The 20,514-nt window shown below is 41.2% G+C and overlaps 1 protein-coding gene across 4 annotated transcripts in view; it reads left to right on the top strand.

The window, feature by feature from the left end:
- The window catches only part of Tacc1 (transforming acidic coiled-coil containing protein 1), a 117,493-nt gene that overhangs the window by 23,361 nt on the left and 73,618 nt on the right, over window positions 1-20,514 (top strand). For 3 of the 4 annotated variants that reach the window (XM_071610189.1, XM_071610191.1, XM_071610190.1), the window contains exon 1: window positions 4,073-4,173. The exons of the other annotated variant lie outside the window; for it this stretch is intronic. In XM_071610189.1, the coding sequence (XP_071466290.1) occupies window positions 4,097-4,173 (77 nt within the window). In that variant the 5' untranslated portion in view covers window positions 4,073-4,096. Of the gene's footprint in view, window positions 1-4,072; window positions 4,174-20,514 lie in introns of those variants that run through there. 4 annotated transcript variants of the gene reach the window in all.

Below are 20,514 nucleotides of genomic sequence, written 5' to 3'. Positions count from 1 at the left end.
TATCCAATAAATGCTAGTTCCCATTACTCTATTGAGCATAATTAGCACTCTGGGGATAGGATTTGACACTGAGAAATGCATTTTGCAATCTCAGGACCAATCTCAGTTTCAATTTCTTAAATTTTCTTTCCTTATTATTTTTCATTTTTAAAAATTTTTTTTAAAGAGAGAGAGAGATTTTTAATATTTATTTTTTAGTTTTCAGCAGGCTTACTATTTTTCAATGTTTAAAAAATAATTTATTTGAAGCTGGGGGTGTGGCTCAGAGCCTGTGCCTAGCAGGTTTGAGGCACTGGGTTTGATCCTCAGCACCACGTAAAAAAAATAAACAAATAAAATAAAGGTATTGTGTCCATCTATGACTATATATATATATATATATATATATATATATATATATATATATAATACCTTATATATAATTTAAATATATATATATATATATGATACCTTATTTATAGAACAGTAATACACAAATCAAAATCTTAACACTGGATATCAAATACTAGCCCTTCTCCTAGATTCTGTCATAGCCATGTGTTCCTTCTGACCTTCTCTGGCCACCATGTAGCTTACTCACCCAGAGACTGCAAAATGAGAGCTGCCTTCCTCTCCTCTTCTTCTCTTTCCTCTGTCACAATTAGACAGATATTGCAGAACACCAAAAAAATACAAGGTTTTATTTTCTCTTTATATGAAATGCAATATCAAGTATGTACAGCTGTTCGCTTCAAGCCGCCACTTAAAGGAGAACTCCTTGGCCATGTGACTGGTTCTGAGCCCCAGAAGCGGTATTATTTTTTTCAGTTTTTGGGTGCAGACAACAGCAGGGCTGCTCACAACTTACAGCTGCCTCTAAGTATACGACTTCAGAGATGTTTCCATTTCTCATGCATTTCCTCAGAGCAGGATTGTATGGTAATAATTCTGTACCTTTATTAAGGATGCTGATATTTGGGGGATTTACTTATTTATGCTGTACTAGAGATTGAACTCTACCACTGAGCTATATCCCCAGCCCTTTTTATATTTTATTTTGAGATAGGGTCTTGCTAAGTTACCCAGGCTGGCAAAAAACTTGAGATCCTCCTGCCTCAGTCTCTTGAGTCACTGGAATTACAGGTATGCACCACCCCACCTGGCTTCATTTTTTATAATTGAAACATAAAAATAAGAGGTCTTTACACCAAGGGACATTAAGCAGAAGGATTTCAGATATCCTATAATCTATGCCTTTGTTGAAGATCTACAGCCAGCATCTGGGACAGAGAAACATCTGGATCTTAGCTCTGCTTCCATAGGACAAATCATTATATGTTGGGGAAAAGAAGACATTATATGTTGGGGATCTCAAGTCTTTCTTGGACATTTTTTCTTAAAGAAACCTCTTAAGTTTACTTTCCAAAGACAAGACTTTCCCTTCATTGTCTTCACTTCCATGAATCTGGAGCCCCAACTGCCAATGTCTCCAAAAGAGCCACAGAACAAGAAAAAATATAAAGTAAAATAAGTCAAACTGGTTGAAAGTGTTGGGCCCCATGTAGATGATCTTTCACATTATTTTGCAGAATCCTTTCCCCCTTGTTGTCTCAATTTCTCTGCAATACAAGAGGTTGTTTTTTTTTTTGTTTGTTTTTGCCATGCTGGAACTCAAACCCAGGGGCTTGTTTGTGCTAGGCAGCTATTCTACCATTAAGCCACTTGCCAGCTGTCTCCTTTTCTTTTAAACCATGTTAGTGGCACTACCCTGTGCCTTTCTGCACTAACAGGTAAAAACTTCTAGCCGGGTGAGTTGGTACATGCCTGGAATCACAGAGGCTGGGGAGGCTGAGGCAGGAGGATCGCAAAAGCCAGCCTCAGCAAAAGCAAAGTGCTAAGCAGCTCAGTGAGACCCTGTCTCTAAATAAAATACAAAATAGGTATGGGGATGTGGCTCAGTGGTCAAGTGCCCCTGAGTTCAATCCTTGGTACCCCAAAACAAACAAACAAAAACAACAAAAAACTCTGACAGCCCATCTTGTCTACTTGTCTACAAAAAAATTTTGCCATTCCTGCCCTCCCCTCCTGTTGCTCCCCCTCCCATTTTTTCTTGGAATGACCCTTGGAGAATAAAGACCTTTCTCACTAGGAGAGAATTCCCTTTGGAAGGGAACCACAGCTCTGACAGGGATATGTTTACATTATCAGTGGTGCTTCAATCACACTGCATAAGGAATTTGAACTTTTTTTTTTTTAAATGGTGATCCACCAGGAGTCAATTTCTTTTTAGTTATCTGAAATCTTTCCTACAAAAATCTCAATTCCAGTCTCATTTTCCTTTTACTATTTGTTCCCTCCCCCAAAGATATGTATGTGTTTCAATGTGGCAGCATTCTGGACCTTGGGAGCCCTCTGGTTAAGCAGAGTGATGATAATAAATAAATAGGTAGTCAAAATTTGACACACAAAGAAGAGAGGTGCTATAAATAAAAGTATTACAATTTTGCTGGAAAAATTGAAATGTAGCTGTAAATGTCTTTATTCTCCTATAGTTGCCAATGATGAATAAAGTTAACATTGAATACAATTCTATGTGCTCAGCTATGAGCTCATTCAGTTAATAAATATTTATTTTACATAAACCATAACTCTAAGCTAGGACAGAGGTAAGAAAGCCATCTTGCCATTTAAAAACTCATATTCCATTCATATTCTACAAGGTGGTGTAGCCTGCCAGGAGTCGGGAGGCTGAAACAGGAGGATTGCAAGTTTGAGGCCGGCCTAGGCAATTTAGGAGATCTGTCTCAAAAACGGGGGAGCGGAGGGGACTGGGAATGTACCTCAATGGTAAAGTGCCCCTGGGTTCAATCCACAATATGGGGGTTTAGTTGGGGGAAGACATATTAGAAAGGTGGTATGCACTGTAGTCCCAGCTACTAGGGAGGCTGAGGCCAGAGGAATGCTTGAGCTCACGGTTGGAGATCAGCATGGGCTACTCTGTCTCAAAACAACAAAATTAATTCCCTGTCTTCCTGGAGTTTACCTCTAGTGAGCGAGACAGGCTATAACAAGAGAGAAGTGGTATCAAGATGCAGGATGGTGTTATAGATAGGAGGTTTGAAAAGCATCTGGAAAGATGAACAGGTGTTCGCAGTAAAGGTCATTCTAATCTGTTCCATAAAGTCCTGCTTGGGGTGAGGACAGATGGCCGGAAAGGAGGGAGGTGGGGGGCAGGAATGGGTGAGAAAGAAGGAACTCTTTAGGTATAACTGGATCGCAGATGAAATGGAAGGAATAGGAGCATTTCCTCCAAAAAAAATAGTTTGGAAGAGAATTCATTCCATGTTTTTCAGAGACAAAAGGGACATTAAGAGGTAAAGAAAACAATACTCCCTTATTTTACAGATGAAGAAAACAAGACTCAGAGGGTGAAATAATTTGTCCCAAGCCACCCAGCTAGTGTGTGGGGAGGCGGAGGGCAGAACTAGGATTAACCTCGTTTCCTGTTACAACTCAGGCAAGGCCTCACTCCTGCCCCTGGAGAGCGCAGCGATTTGGAGCGGGAAGGCCACATCCCTTTGAAAAACTGCCTGGGTCTCCTGACCCCGGCCCGCACCGCCCCCTACTGGTACTTTTCTGAATAGCCTCACCGTGGGGCCTCTTCCCGCTGCCTCCCTTGTAACCCCAGCTGAGCTGGCCCGGGAGCGCGACGTCTTTCCACTAGGACCCAGGACGCACGAAGGCCTCCGGCCCACGCCACCTGTTGCCCTCTTCAGCTGAGGTTTCCCTCGCTTGGAGTCAGGGCGCCCATTGCCCGAGGCCGTCCGGTAGCCGCGCGCCTCCCCGGCGAGTCCTGGGTGCTCAGCATCTCCGGGCAGGGCGCTGGGCGCGGGGTCACGGAGCAGGCCCGGCCCTGCCACGAGCCGAGAAGTTGGCAGCAACCTCCCTTCCCCGGCTTTCGCCGTGGCCCGGACCCTGAGGCAAGGCTGCCCTCACCCCCGCCCACCCCTCGGCCCCACCCTTCCTCCTCCGCCCCGCCGCCTGCCCGCCCAGGTCCGCGCACAGCCCGAGCGCCGCGCAGCACCGAGGGCTCAGCTGGGGCGCCAAGTTCCGCGCGATGGGAGGCTCCCACTCTCAGAGCCCGCGGGGCCAGGAACCCACCGGGGAGAGGCTCCCGAGACCCAGAGAGACCGCGTGAGTCCCAGAGCCCTTTCCTAGGGCCACCCTTTGGGGGTTTGCATGCCAGCCCGGGATTGAAGCGCACGGGGCTTGTCCCCCGAAGGGCTGAGAAGGTGGGGTTCTCGCTCGCCGCAGAGGGGACGCGAGCGCTTAGGGTTTGGCTTGCTGGGACATCTCGTCCAAGCCTTACCCGGAGGGACCTTGGTGGCGTCCGACCGGGGACGCCCCCAAGGACCCACTGCGGCAAAATCATGCCCAGGCCAAACAGCTGTGCTGCTCCCATACACGCTGTGCAGACGAAAAAGGGGACCCCGCGTTTTTCTAACTCTTGCAGGCAGGAAAAGACACGTGCCCTGAAGGGCTCTGGAAACTTTCGCAAGACAGAGCTGATTGCAGGGAGGTGAGATACTACAGAGGGATTGGAGTCTCAGAGATAAAACTCGGTTCATATTGGCCTGTGGGGTCCTGGAATTTTGATACAGTGCTCGCTGCTTCCAAGAACTCCCTCTCTTGTTTGCTCCGAGAGCTTCATGATGATCTCAGAAAAAGGGCTGCATTGTAGCAGCAGCAATTAGGCTTTTGTTCTGGGACGGCAACAATTGGGGACACCAAGTACTGTAATGCAAGCCATGAAGGGAAATTTTTAGAGAAGTTGATTTAGAGCAAGTCCCATGGTTTGAAAGACGGCCATACATCTCCGCACAAAGAAGATGAGTAGGTAACCTTTTGAGAATTCAGTCTTTAAATGTTTAATTAATTATTTAATTATTTTTTAGAACGCGTGTCTGTGTTGGAGGTGAGGTAATGCCAAGAAATTTACACTTCTTAATTCAGCAAGTGTCAAATCTATTTAGTTTGAGAAAGATACGCTCACCTATCATGTAGGCAGACTGGGCCCTGGGAGGACTTTTTGATCAACCTTTCAATGCAAAATAACTTCCCTGGTATCCAAATATTAGATGTGTTGTTTATGCCTCCTGATATTTGCATATGATCTTAAATCTAAACTTCGTTTAGGCAGCTTATTAATGATAAGGGTAGCTGAGATTTATTGAGCATTTTAGAAGTGAAAAAAAAAAAAAAAAAAAAAGAATGCTTCTAAATCCTCTGATACTTCATCCCTAAGAATAGTGCCTTAATTTCTGTTATTGTTATCATTTTACTGGTGAGTGAACAAGCATAGAGAGATCAAGTAACTTGCCCAAGGTCACAAAGCTAGAAAGTAGTGAACCCCTGGTTGACACCAGAGCTCATGCTGCAGCTGCCTCCCACCCCAGAGTTGTGACTGATCAATTTTTTCACAGCTGGCAGAGCACACCCCCTTTTTTCTTTAGTTTTCCTGAATAAGGGAAATATCTGAATAAGTGATGCTTAATACTTAAAAGATGAAATTGCCAATGTTGGTTTAACAAACATAAAAGGTGAAGTTAAAAGTCTGGAAGCAGATAGCTGTGGCTTCAATTCCAGGCTCTGTTTCTTAACAGTGGAAGTCTTTTATCCATTTCTTTTTTGGGAGGTGGGGGAGGTGGTACTGAGTATTGAACTCAGGAGCACTAGACCACTGAGCCACATCCCCAGCCCTATTTTATTTAGAGATAGAGTCTCACTGAGTTGTCTAGTACCTTGCCGATGCTGAGGCTGGCTTTGAACTCACAATCCTCCTGTCTCAGCCTCCCGAGCCACTGGGATTACAGTGGGCCACTGTGATTACAGTGGGCCACTGTGCCTGGTTTTTATCCATTTCTAATTTCTCCCTGTCTCACTTTCTCCATTTGTAAAACAGGCACAATGATAATACCTACTTCATAGACTATTCTGAGCTTGACATAAGATTATATATATATGTATATGAATATATATGAATCATGCATTATAGTTTTATCTTTGAGCAATAAAGTATATTGCTTTAGGCAAGGATGAAAGTTGACTGTTTACCTTTTGTGAATATGTGGCCAGGTTTACTGTGTAACTTGAAAGCAAATAGTGGGACCATTCACTGACAGCATGTTGAAGTCAGCATGCAGTGTGGGGTTCAGTGTAAGGTTGTTAAGTTATCAGTTGTTAAATTATTCAGTGGCTTGGCAATAGAGGACCTCTCTCTTTCATGAGAGAGAGATATTTTGCAAAGCTTCCCTAAATTTAAACATAAATGCCCATCTTTGATCTCTGGTTAGGAATACAGCTCTTGCCCACTTGAGTGATTGCATTAAGAAGCACAGAGGGGCTGGGTTGTGGCTCAGTGGTAGAGCGCTTGCTTGCCCAGCATATATGAGGCACTGAGTTCAATCCTCAGCACCACATAAAAATAAATAAATAAAACAGAGGTACTGTGTCCATCTGCAATTAAAAAAAATTACAAGAACAAAAAGAAGTTCATAGGATGGGGGTATAGCTTGGTGATAGAGCAATTGCCTAGCATGCTCAAGCCCCTGGGTTCCATCCCCAGCATTGGGACACACACACACACACACATACACACACACAAAAAAAAAGAAGGAAAGAAGGAAAGGAGATACATAAGCACGTGTGGTCAGTGTGTTGGGATTATCAGTCTCATCAGTGTCAGGCTCTGCTCAATGACTTAGTCTTACAAAGCACTTGGCATTCCCAGATGAGAAACCCTTTAGAAAGATGAAGTTCCACACCTGTAAAAGCAAAATGTATGCACTTTATCTAAGTTCTGCTTTGTTCATATGCATAAACTACAAGTCTCTCCAGGGTTCAAGAAAGTAGGGGATTCATTGTTGACCTCACCCGCTGCAGATTTCCTGCCAACATGTGGCTGTCATGGATAAGGCTGACCTCAAGGAAGTTCCCCTACTCTGACTGTGGTGTTTTCTAAATCCATTGTTCCTTTAATAAATAAATAAATACATAAAAATGCATTAATGAAGGCATTTGTCTTTCTGAGGGAGAAATTATGTTTCAGAATGTGCACAGTTTGTATTTCAGAATAATTTAATCAGGTACCTAATGGAACCAGAAAAATCTCTTCTAAGATCTTTGTTGTGAAATATAAGCAAACATAGATGTACATGAAAAGTAATGTCTGATTTTTAAGATAAAATTCATTATCATTAAGGTAGAGAAAAGGGAAATTGCATGGAAATGGAAGGAGACCCTCATTGTTATACAAAATTACATATAAGAGGTTATGAGGGGAATGGGAAGAAAAACAAGGAGAGAAATGAATTACAGTAGATGGGGTAGAGAGAGAAGATGGGAGGGGAGGGGAGAGGGGGATAGTAGGGGATAGGAAAGGTAGCAGAATACAACAGTTACTAATATGGCATTATGTAAAAATGTGGATGTGTAACCGATGTGATTCTGCAATCTGTATTTGGGGTAAAAATGGGAGTTCATAACCCGCTTGAATCTAATGTATGAAATATGATATGTCAAGAGCTTTGTAATGTTTTGAACAACCAATAAAAAAAAATGATGATGATAGTAAAAAAAAAAAATAAAAAAAAAAAATTCATTATCATTGAAAAGTGTAGCCAATTTTCTCCAAACCTAAGGACACAAACAGACTGACTTTGGTAAAAGCTAGAGGGGGATTTCACCTCACTTATTTAGGGAGGGCACAGTAAGGTCATAAGGAGCTATGGAGTTAGGAATACCTAGGTTGCAATTCCTGCTAGATGACTTACACACTGGAAATGCAGTTAAACTCTTCAGTTGGATAAATTTCTGCATCTTTAAAATGGCAAATAGTAATCTATTTTTGCAATTGGTGTATATTAGCACAGGGCCTGACATTTAATGAGACCTTGTTTAATTAGTTTTACATTTACATGTCTGTGTACCTAAGAACCAGATACTGGGCTCTTTGGGAGGAAGATCCAAGAGTAAGGTGAAGTTTCTTCTCAAGGAAAGGTTGATTTGTGTGCTAATTCAACAAGGCCTCTTAGAAACGCAAGCCAGTAGCTTTTTTGAGTTAATTTTTCTTCATTAATTTTTATTTTTTCTCCCAGAAAGTTGTACTGTCAAGAGGGTAGAAAAATGTGTTTGGGGATATGGTAGTTTGGTGCACTGTAAATGACCTTTCAGTAAAATGACTCAGGTAGTTCAAGAGGGAATATAATATATAACTATTTCATCTAGTTCTTATTTAGCTTGTCTGCCTGGAATGCAAGATATGTACCTGTTGTCAATTCTTAACAGGTACATTTCTAGGCCAATTTTTGTTTGCATTTGGCATTTAACAGATAATGGAATAGGTCAGTAGCAAAGATGGAAGATCCTAAAGCCTTGAGTGATTTTGCCATGTGTCCTTCTGATTATGTGAATGAGTTGCAGATATTATGATGTTTTAGTGAACTGCAAAGTCCCCAACAGCTAAGTCAAAGTACCTCTTCATGGGCAGGTCAGTGTGGGATGGATATGTCCCTGACACAGAGAGAGAGATGCTGGCTTTGAAGTTTTAGATGCAAGAAAACATGGCTCAAAATATGTAAACTCAGGAGGCAATATTTCTGAAACCCATTGCTTTCAAACTCATAATGCTGTCAACCATCTCTCGCTACACAATTTTTATTAGCATTAAAAAACTCCTTAGAGTGTGCACAGTGGCTCATGCCTGTAATCCCAGCAACTCTGGAGGCTGAGGCAAGAGGATTGCAAGTTCGAGACTGGCCTGGGCAACCTAGTGAGATTCAGCAACTTAGTGAGATCTGTCTCAAAAAAAAAAAAAAAGGACTGGAGTGTACCTCAGTGGTGCAGCACTTGCCTAGCATGTGCAAGGCCGTGGGTTCAATCTTCAGTCCCCCAAAAATAAATAAATAAAAAGTCAGTTCCCATTTACTAGAGAAGTTTTAAAATGTCCATGTACAAAGTTTTAGTGTACAATTAAAGAGAGTAATTTAGAGAATGTTAGTGAGAAAGACCTAGAAAAACCAGCTGCATGAAGAAAAGTTTTTAAAAATTATAGTATTTAACTCGGAGAAGTGGCCAAAGAGACGTAGAAATATATAATTTTGAGGGGATGTTGTCTGCCTCCATCTCTGGTAAAGCCAGCCCAAAAGGAAATGGCTGGAATTGCATGACAAGGAAATTATTTGTATGTATATGCTGAGTTTAGATAACACAACTTTAGACTGCATAGGAAATAGTAAAAAAAAAAAAAAAAAAAAAAAAAAAGGTAATAAGGTGAGAAGAATCCCTCAGCAAATCATTCAAAGTTAGTCCAAGGGTTAGTACTCAGATGGAGGTTTAGTTCCATAAGTTCTTCCCTTTTGTAGTGCCCCATGCCTGCCTCACTCTACAGGCTCTCCTAGCTGGTGTATGTTTCAGGATCAAAAAACAAGAAGCAAAATAGTAGATAAATAAATAGGCACAGCTGCTGGATTCTGTGTTCAGGAAATGGATTATCTGAGGTCTGAGTTGGTCAGTTGCCAGAGTGAACTATAGGGTGGATGAATTGTTAACCCAAGGCCAGGATGTGAACCGGTGCCATCCCACAGGGCCATGAACATGGAAGTCCACCTTCCAAGGAAGCTCACTCTGGCTTTTGGGGGAGCTTTCCCTCCACAAGTTTGGTAAAGAATGCATAGAAGAACATTTCACCATTTTAACCATTTTTAAGCATACGGTACAGTAACATGAAGAACATTGGACAACTCTCACCATTGTTCATTTTCAGAACTTTTTCATCACCCCAGCTAGAAATTCTGTACCCATTAAACAACAACTCTTCATTTTCTCTTCCCTGGCTACTGGGAAGCTTTTGCCTTCTTTCTGTCTCTGTTTCTTATTCAAGGTCCCTCACAGAAAATCCTAGAACCCTACAGTATTTATTCTTTTGTGTTAGGCTTACTTAGTGTAATATTTTCAAGGTTCATGGATGTTGTAGCATGCATTAGAAGTCCATTCCTTTTTACAGCTTAATACTATTCCATTGTGTATGTCGGTGTGCACATGTGTCACATTCTGTTTATCCCTTAATTGGTAGATGGGCATGTGAGCTGCCTCCACCTTTTGGCTATTGTGAATAATTCTGCTCTGAGCATTAGTGTACAAGTGTATGTGAGACTCTGTTTTTAATTTGGATATATTTTGGATATATTCATAGGAGTTAAATTGCTGAGTCTCATGGTAACTCCATATTTAACTTTTTGAAGAAACCAAACTTTTTCCCATTGTGGCTGCACCATCTTGCATTCCAAGTCTCCCCGCCTTTGCAATTTTCCTCTGCTTTTAAATGGATGTGAAGTGGTATCTCGTATAGTTTAGGTTTTCATTTCCCTAGTGATTTGTGATGTATGGGCAGGAGCTCCTGTGAGGCAGGTAGGAGATTGAGAATCATGGTGAGGGCCAGAGACTTGAAGAGATGAGATGAGCAGGTAGCAGGGTGCCCACCAATTTCCAGGAAGAAACTGACCCTGGAAGGAGTGTTGAAGGACAAGTGAGCCACCAGGTGAGGGAAAGGCAGTCGAGTGGAAGGGAAGCATGTGCAAAGGTCTAGTGGTGTCTAGTGGTGTCATACATGGGGAATGGTGTGGGTTTGGTGGGTAGGGTGGAGGTGGACGGGACTGAAGGGAATGGAAAGCAGTAAGTCTGCAGAGGCAGATAGGGGCTGGGTGACACCAGGTTGGAATTTCAACTCAATTTCAGGAGCCATAGATGCAGGTCTTCAGCTGAGGAGTTGGCCAAATCACCGTTGTAGCCCTAGTCTATACTGGGGAGAAGTATTCTCACAGAGGGACTCAACTCAATGTAGGAGTACCTGAAACCACAGCTTCCTGTGATCTTCACCAGCATCTTACTGCCCACCATCAGGGGATAGATTTTCCTTTGTCCACACCTTACTGTGTCTGAATTTTTGTTAATTAGTAATTGAATAGCATTATAAATATTTTCTTTTTATTCTTCTGAATTTCCAATTTTTCTATGGCATATATATTTTTATCATCTGAAAGTACATTTTTAGAAAGAATATCTGAAAATTTAGAAAACTGATAATACTGGTAAGAAAATAAGTCAAATAATCTCACCACTCAGAGATGGTTAGCACATTGGTGTGTTTTTGAACAGTTTTTTTTTTTTTTTTTTTTTCAGAAATAGGCCTATGTAATGTGTTTTGCATTCTGATTTTTCATTCAGGTTTATAAACATTTTTCCATATACTTTTACTGAATTCAGAAATAGCATTTAATGTTTACTTAATGGTTCATTATTGACATGTGCCATAATTTATTTTTTTCCCTAAATGGTTCACAGATAGGTAGGTTACAATTTTTGCTCATAAATAACATAGTAGTTAATTGATAGCCTTATAATTCTTTGTGTATCACAGACTAATAACTTAGGATATGTTCCTAAAAGTTCATTTTTTAAAAAATTTATTTTTTAAGTGTAGATGGACACAACACAATGCCTTTATTTTTATGTGGTGCTGAGAATTGAACCCGGGTCTCGCCCGCTTTAGGCGAGCGCTCTACCACTGAGCCACAATCCAGCCCCTAAAAGTTCATTTATAAGGTAAAAGAATATGAACGTTTCAAAGGTTGCTATAGATTACCACATATTGTCAAATTTTCTCTCCAAAAGTAGTAACAAATTATATTCCCCTGAGCAGTATATAACAGTGACATTCTCATAGATCCTTTCTACTGGCCTGGGCCCTATCATCTTAAATCAGTTTGGTAGGGGGGGAAGGTGGTACATACCTATAATCCCAGCAGCTCAAGAGGCTGAAGCAGGAGGATCCCAAGTTCAAAGGCAGCCTCAGCAATTTATTTTTTTATTTATTAAAAAAAAATACTTTTTAGTCGTAGTTGGACGCAATACCTTTTTTCAATTTATTTATTATTATGTGGTGCTGAGGATCAAACCCAGGGCCTTGCACATGCTAGGCAAGCCCTCTGCTGCTGAGCCACAACCCCAGTCCCAGCCTCAGCGTTTTAGCAAGGCATAAGAAATTTAGCGAGACCCTGTCTCAAAATGAAATTTTAAAAAGGGCTGGGGATATGACTCAATGGTTAAGAACCCCTGGGTTCAATCCCTGGTATCAAAAAATTTTAAAAAATCAATTTGATAAGAAAAAAAACGTACAATCTTGTTTTAGCATTTTTATTGATTAGTGAGAGTGAATTTATTAGCCATTTTTAATTCCTTAATTCTTGTTTATTTGTCAATTTTTGTACTAAGATTAATTTTTCAATATTCTTGAGAGTTCTTTGTATGATGAAGCCAGCTAACATTTATTGAGCACCTATTATATTCTAGGAAAATTCTCAGTATCTTACATGCATCAAGTCATATGATTCTCCAAATAACTCTATTAAAAAGTAGGCATAGTTTTAAATTTTATGTATGAGGAAATAGGTACAGAGAGACTAAATAACTCGCCCAAGGTCTCATAGTAAATAAGTGACAAAACTGGGATATAATATTAAATTTAGATTCTTTTTTTTTTGGTGCCAGGATAGAGACAGGGTCTCACTGAGTTGCTAAAGTGCTTCACTCAGTTGATGAGGCTGGCTTTGAACTTGCAATCCTCCTGCCTGAGCTTCCCAAGCTGCTGGGATTACAAGTAGGGATATAATATTGAATCCTAAAACCTATATGTTCACTTAATAGGCTTTTGTTATACAATTTTTATACAATTCTCTCCTCCACCTCCTCCTCCTCCTCCTCCTCCTCCTTCTTTTTTCTTAAACACTTTGACATTTGTTTATTCTCATGTCTTTATATTTTAAAGGGAAAGTAATTTTTAAACTAAATTTTTTCCTGCCTTATAAAAAAATTAAACATATATTGATATACCATCTGTATGACACGGTTTCCCCTGTTATCGACATCTTATATTAGTGTAGTACATTTGTTACAAATAATAGATCAATATTGGTATATTATTATTAATTAAATTTCATATTTTATTCAGATTTCCTTAGTCTTCACTTGATATCCCTTTTCTGTTCCAGGATGCACATCCAGAATACATGACAAATTGAGGAGTCATGTTTATTTCTAACATATATAAACCTATCACGTTTTCCTTTGAGGTTGCTTCCTTAGCCTTTCTGCTCTTCCCTATCCCAGAATTGAGGTTCTTTTTTTTTCTTCTAGATGTTTTATAACCACCTTTTCTTTATAATAAACCATTTATTCTATCTGAAATTTCTAGATTCACTAGTATAAAATAAGGCTCTGACACTTTTTTTAAAAAATTAGCTAACTAGTTAGTTAATACTAGCTACTAGTATTAAGTAATCTATTCTCTTTCCACAGCTTTTTACTACTGTTTTAAAAATTCAGAAAAAAAAATAAAAATAAAAAAATAAAAATTCAGTATTGTGGGCTGGGGTTATAGCTCAGTTGGTAGAGTGCTGCCTGTCATGCACAAGGCTCTGAATTCAATCCCCAGCACCACAGAAAGAAAGAAAGAAAGATATGTTGTCCATCTACAACTATATTTTTTTTGAAAAAAAATTCAGTATTGTAATCTCTTTTCTTCTGTTTAACTCTAGATGGTTTTTCTCCTTCCTATTCATTGAGCAAATGTTAATTTTTTTTTCTTTTCATTCTCATGAATTCCATAAATATTAACTGGCTGCCTGAGAAGCCATTATGAAAGCTCTTTGTTATTATGTGGGAATGTATCTGAAGAGAGGAAAGCTTTTCTAAATATATAAAATCTTAATAATTGTTTATGATATTGGAGACAGGACACATTCCAGAATCAGACAGGAGGAGGTGACCCTGAGAATGGAAGGGGATGTGGTGCTTGGGGAAAAGGGACATTCATAATCGAGCTTCTCAGAGCATTTATACTAGCCTAATCAATTTTCAGTCCACCTGAAGTTTGCATTTTAAGCAATTTAGTTCCCTCTTCTGAAACAGTGGCTCCTTCAAATGCCCTCTGGTCATCTGCATGTTTTGTCAGGCTAAGGTTTTTCACAGTCTAGACTCTATTTCTTGTAGTATGAGACAAAGTACTAGCAGATTAACAGAGTGAGTGCCAAATGGCCAACCACCATACTCTACTCTTCCTTTATCTTTCAACTCTTTTACCAGTGGAAACGTGGTAATTGTGGACAGTTATTAATACAAGAATTCTTCACTTTGACATTTCTTCATTCTCAGAAGTCTTAACAATAGTTGGACTTAACAAATAATTTTTGTTTTTTCTTGTAGGTAGTACATTTCTCCCCCATCAGTCTTAGGGTATATGTACAACAAATGTTATTAGTAACAGTTCCAGACCAAAGAAGTTATATTTTGCTTGCTTAAACTTGTGAGTTGTTTCCATTTTCTGTTGCTGTAATAGAATACTGGAGGCTAGGTAATTTATTAAGGAAAAGGGTATTTTCAGCTCATTGTTGTCAAGAATGGGAAGTTCAAGATCAGGCAGCTGCATCCAGTGATCTGTTTTGGTGGGGATTCTCTGCAGAGACTGAGGGGTTACAGGTCAGCTGGATATCACATGGCGAGAGGGGCACACACAAGAGACAAAGCCAAACTGTCTTTGATAACAGGCCCACGGTGGAGATAACTCATTAACCTGTTCCCCACAAACCCACAAGTGGCTCTGCCTTCATGACCTGATCACCTCTCGAGGGTCCTGCCTCGTAATACTTCACAGCAGAAGTTAAGTTTTCACATGATTTTCAGTGGAGACGTACAATCCGTAGCAGGAATGTTACATAGACACTTCGGAGTTGCGTGTGTTTTCTGAAAGATGGATAGTTCTGTGTCTGAGAAGACACATATATCTGTGTCATGATGCCCGGCCTTGTAGAATCTTAACTACATGCTATGTCAGGATAAGCACTCCCAGAAACCTTGCAAAGATGCTTTGCTTGAGAATAGCTCTGAAAACTTCAATGGATGGACTACAGATCCCTTGATAGCAGGATGAAATTGCATGTGAAAAGACACATATACACACACATAAAAGTTAGGAGGGTCAGAGACCCTACGTTTATCCATCATCTCGTGCAATATTTTCTGGGGCCCCATGAAGTTGATGTTATTCTTTCCATTTTACAGATGAATAAACTGAGGCCTGGAAAGGTTGACAAATGAAGGTCACAGACTTACTAAGTGGGGGCGCTAGTATTGAGGTTTGAAGAACTTAGCTGAAGCAAGAGGAGACAAAATGACTAGGTATTTCCAGAGTGGGTCTGCCACCCAGGCAACTCATTAACCAGCAGAGACTTCTGTTTATCTACTAGAAAATGAATTTTTATGGCACTTTCCCTACTGATAACATAGTTTCAGGAAAGTAAATGTTTGAGGAAATGTTGTCCAACCCATTTTATAGATAAATACCGTATATTGTGCTGCATTTACACAGAGCAGACAGGATGCTTCTCGTGTTTTTTTTTTTTTTTTTTTTTTTTTTTGCTGGATTATTTTTGTCTGTGGGTCTTGCTTTCCTAACAACTGAAAAATGTTATGTTTCTATGGCTACATCAAAATTGTTCTTAAAGATGGGTTTGAGAACACAAAACTCAGGAGGCTTGGTGCAAGATATGAAAGTGGGAAGATGATTGGCATTTCCTTTGCCTTTTCAAGCCTGTGTGTCCACTGGCCTCAGAAGACCCTGGAGTCCTTCATTAATCAAGTTACGTGTAAGAGTGCTTGCCTTGTATGCCTGAGGCCCTGGGTTCAATCCTCAGCACTGAAAATAAATTATATTCAGTCTGTGGTACTTCTGATGTGTATGAAGCCATGTGTGTTAGCTGTCACTGTAACAAAATACCTGAGATAATCAAGTTAGAAAGGGAAAAATGTTTATTTTGGCTCAGTTTTGGAGGTTCTAGTCCATGATCAGTTGGCCTGCTGCTTTGGGCCTGTGTAGCACATTGAGGCAGCACATTGCGGTGGGAGAGTGTGGAGAAGCAAAACCATTCACCTCATCCACCAGGAAGCAAAGAGAGAGGAAGAGGTCAGGGTTCCACACTTTCCTTCAAGGGCACACCCCTATCACCTGAGGACCTCCTACTACACCCCACCATATAAAGTTTCTGTCACCATCTGATAGCGCAACCTTGTGGACCAAGTCTTTAGCACATGGGCCTTTGAGTGACATTCAAGGTCCAAACTTAGCATCATAACCAGTGTCCCATAATGATGACAAGTGGGAACACAAGTCAAATCCTAAATAGCCACCTTTACAGTGGCTACCCAGAGTGGTGATTGGCAGATTACCTTGAGGACAAGATATAGCTAAGAAATAGGCTTCAAATTTGGGAATATCTGGTAATGAAAGAAGGGAGACTGACCGTGTAGAGGTGGGTGGGCTTCTTTGCTCTTTCCTGCTGTGGCTTGCTGGGTAGAAGCCTCTGTTCTCCAGTCCTACCACCAGGGGGCACCATCCCCCCAATCCTGGGCATAGGTCGGCCTTGGGTGACAACACTCTCCAGCCAGCTCCCTTGAAGGCTGGGATAAGGTGAAAAAACCATTTGGATACTAACTTACAGTACATTTGGGGGGCGGGGCAGGGCGGCGGAGAAGGAACACTGGAGGGTGAAGTTGAAACTTTTAATACTTCCGTTTCCTTCTACTGGCTAGGATCCTGTGTCTCAGGGATGCGAGGTTTCTCCTTACTCCTCCAAATCTCATGGTTCAGAGAATATTTTCTGTGGCTCCTGAGAAGCTGGAAATCCTCCTCCTCCTTTGCATTGTTCAATGCTTGTTCATTGGAATGTGGCGATTGGATTGCAGTATAAACACCTTGGGTTGGAGGCAGAGCCATTGTGACTTTGTACTTATAGAAATACAAATTTTAAAATTCTCTTAAATTTTTTTTGTTGATTGTGAGACTGAACTTCCTGATTCTCTCTGGTGACTGCTCTAACTCCTGCCCAGCAAATCTGTACAACATGAAGTTTTTATTCCCAAAGATTGCTGCTTCCCCAGCCCAGCAGGATGTCTGTTCTTCACCTGGAAGAATGAACTTTACATTTCAGTGTGGGCTGCCACTTTTTTTAAAAAATATTTATTTTTTAGTTGTAGTTGGACATAATACTTTTATTTTATGTATTTTTATGTGGATGGAACCCAGGGCCTCATACATATGTGCTAGGCGCACTCTTTACCGCTGAGCCACAACCCCAGACCCCACCCACCCCCCAGTTATTTGGGAGGCTGAGACAGGAGGATCACCTGAGCCCAGGAGTCCAAGGCTAGCCTGGGCAACAAAAACAAAACCAACAGATGACAAAAGAATGAATTGTTACAGTTTCTAAGGAGTATTGTTCAGAGACCAAACAAACAATTCCTGGGTTTGGACAGGAATATTTACTTGACTGATTCTTCCCTCATCTGTTAGACTTTTTAATGTCTCCTTGTGTCTTTCATTTTGCCAGTTTGGGGTCTTTTTCTTTGAAGTAACATTTGTTTTTATACCCTTGATAACTGCCTGTCCATCAGATTCCATGCCTTTGTGTGAATGGTCAGGGAGGCTGGGGAAGAAGACTTGTGCTGGGATAGAAGGGCTTGAGGAATGTGTGTGTGTGTGTGTGTGTGTAATTCTGAGTGTGTGAAGGGGTTGATGTACATGTGTGTGATTTTGTGGGGGCTATTTGTATGTATTAGTGAGAAGGAGAGATGGAGGAGGTGAGTGTGTGACTGTGTGTATAATATGTGTGTGTGGTGTGTGTACACTGTGTATGTATGACTGCATGTGTGACGGTTGGGAGAAGTGTGTATGTGTGATTGAGACTGGGAGGGAATGTGGTATGTGTGACTGTGTGTGTGTGTGTGTGTGTGTGTGTGTATACATATAACTGGGTGGTGTGTGTATTCACACCTTAGACTGTGTGGGGTTGTTTGTGTGTGTGATGTATGTGTGTAACTGTGCCTGTGTCCTGTGCTGCCAGCCCTGACCTTCCCACAAATCCTTCCTCACAAAGCAGTGACTGCATCACAACAGGGATGTCAGAGGACTGTGGCTTTTTCCCCTGCTGAGCTAGAGCTCTCTTGGGGATGCCTTGTTGCTGGATTGCATACCCTAGCCGACAGTGTCAAGTCTGAGGTTTCTTTACCAATCATCAAGGGTTTTTTAAGGCTATATTGTTCATCAACATGACAATATCTCCCCAGGAGCAATAGCTTTCCTGCCTTGTGAAGGATCTTGAGGGAGCCAGAATTCTGATTCATGTTTCTCCTGTGCAGTTGCAACCCACTGCTGGATTCCCCTCCTCCCCTCTCCTTCTCCCCCATTCTTTTCCCCCCCTCACACATTTGCAACCCTCTATGGAAGCTGAATCATGCTGCTTCCTTTTTTGGTCATAGTTGAGCCTTCTTCTTCTTTCATCACTGGGAGCCTGGAGATATGTGAAACCAATCAGTTCCTTGCCTTGCACTGTCTGTGATGTGCCTGTTCTGAATGTCAGCTTCAGAGAGGAAAAGCAGTTCCCTCCGAGTGCCCTGTGCATCCTGAGCTCCACTCGATAATGTTTTCAACTGATTGACTTTAAAGTGTGGATGCTGAAAATAGAATAATTCTGAATACCTTATTTGGGGGAAAAAATTAGTGTCTTCAAGGGAACAAAGAAAGACTCCAGCACAAGGAGTCACTCAAATATTTCTGAGAATCAGGGAAATTCTTATTATTTTTCTGTTCTTTCTTTCTTCTTTTTCTTCTTCTTCTTCTTCTTCTTCTTCTTCTTCTTCTTCTTCTTCTTCTTCTTCTTCTCTCTCTCTCTCTCTCTCTTTTTTTTTTTGGATTGGCAGGAATCAAACCCAATGTGCCAGGCAAGTGCTGTACCACAGAGCTATGCCTCACCCCACTCCCCTGGCTGAGAAATTCTTTAAATCTGGTCTTTGATGTAATTAGCAGGGAAGGGTGAATTCTGGGAACCTCTGAGGCAGCTTTTGACCAAACAGCTGCAGCAGGAGCTGTGGAATGAGGCTGAGGAATGTTGCCTCACCACCTCTGTGTATCTCCTTCCTGGCACCTGTCAACCTGGAAAGTGTCTCTACCTGAGGTTATTACTTGAGGTTTAACACAGCATCTTAAATAAAGCGATTATGGAGCCAAGTGGCCAGTGACCAGTGAAAGTGCCCATCTTGTTGGTTAATCCAGCAGAGTCACATTTCATCCACTGATACAGCCAACATGGACTCAGCCCCACCCCTGGGGTCCCTGCTGGGTGTGCTGCCGTTGTACAGGCCACTTCTCTCAAGGCAGTTTTTGGCCTGTCCCCCCACTGTGGATGCTGACTTTTCTTTGGAATCTTGCCAGAGGGCCTCAGATTTGATCAAGGAAACAGAAGGGTAGTGGTGAAAAAATTTTAAAAGGTTGTCAGGAGACATAAATTGGATGGACTTAGGTTTTGTGTCCTTTGCTGGGTCAAGCGTTGTAGCTTGGGAGGGGTGCAGGAGGACTGGTGGTGAAAGATGCTGTTTAGTCAAACCTGAGTCACTTTCCCACCCCGGCATCAGAAGCAGGAGCCAGGATGGCCAAACCGCATGCCGTTGGAGTTCCAAGGAAAACATGGATTGTGGATGGCAAATGGAGGAAAGGATTAGGGAGATGAGAATCAGAAATACCTCTTATAGCCATAATTTGGCTGTTAAGGTTTTAGAGCTGGTGATGCTGTGGACTTATGAGTTTTAATGAGGCAATTCAGAATGTTGTGGATGAAAGTAGTAAATGCTATTCAGGCCATACATACCACACTAAGGAGGAAGTATTGAAATTGCTGTTGATCAAAAAGCTTTTTGTAGGGCTGAGGCTGTAGCTCAGCGGTAGAATGCTTGCCTGGCACTTTGGAGGCACTGGGTTCAAACCTCAGCAACACATAAAAATTAATAAATAAAATAACAATATTGTATCCATCTACAACTAAAAAAAAAAAATTAAAAAAAAAAAAAAGCTTTTTGTCTCTGGTTAGATGTTGGAAATCCATTTCCTGTATAGAGACTAAGTATCTACAGTGTGGCTAAAGAAGGCTGATAGGAGGCTTTGAAATGTGCATGGCTGGAGGAGGACTCATTGTAACACCATGGCCTGAACTCCCAAGCCTCCCATTTCACAGCAGTGGGCACAAGAATGTGCATTTCTTTTCTTTTCTTTTTCTAACATTTATTTATTTATTCTAATTTGTTATATATGACAGCAGAATGCATTTCACTTCATAGTACATATATAGAGCACAATTTTTCATGTCTCTGGTTGTACACAGAGAAGAGTCACACCATCCTTGTCGTGTATTCATACATGTACTTAGGGTAACGATGTCCATCTCATTCCACGGTCTTTCCTACCCCCATCCCCTGTCCCTTTTCCTCCCTCCCTTTGCCCTATCTAAAATTCCTCCATTCCTCCCAAGCACTCCCAACTTTTATGTTCTAGCCCAATTTTGTGTCTTTGAGGATTCTTGTTTGTACTCTGAGTTA

The sequence above is a fragment of the Marmota flaviventris genome, chromosome 3 (assembly GCF_047511675.1).
Source record: "Marmota flaviventris isolate mMarFla1 chromosome 3, mMarFla1.hap1, whole genome shotgun sequence".
Lineage (NCBI taxonomy): Eukaryota > Metazoa > Chordata > Mammalia > Rodentia > Sciuridae > Marmota > Marmota flaviventris.
This window is presented reverse-complemented; position numbering and strand designations above follow the sequence as displayed.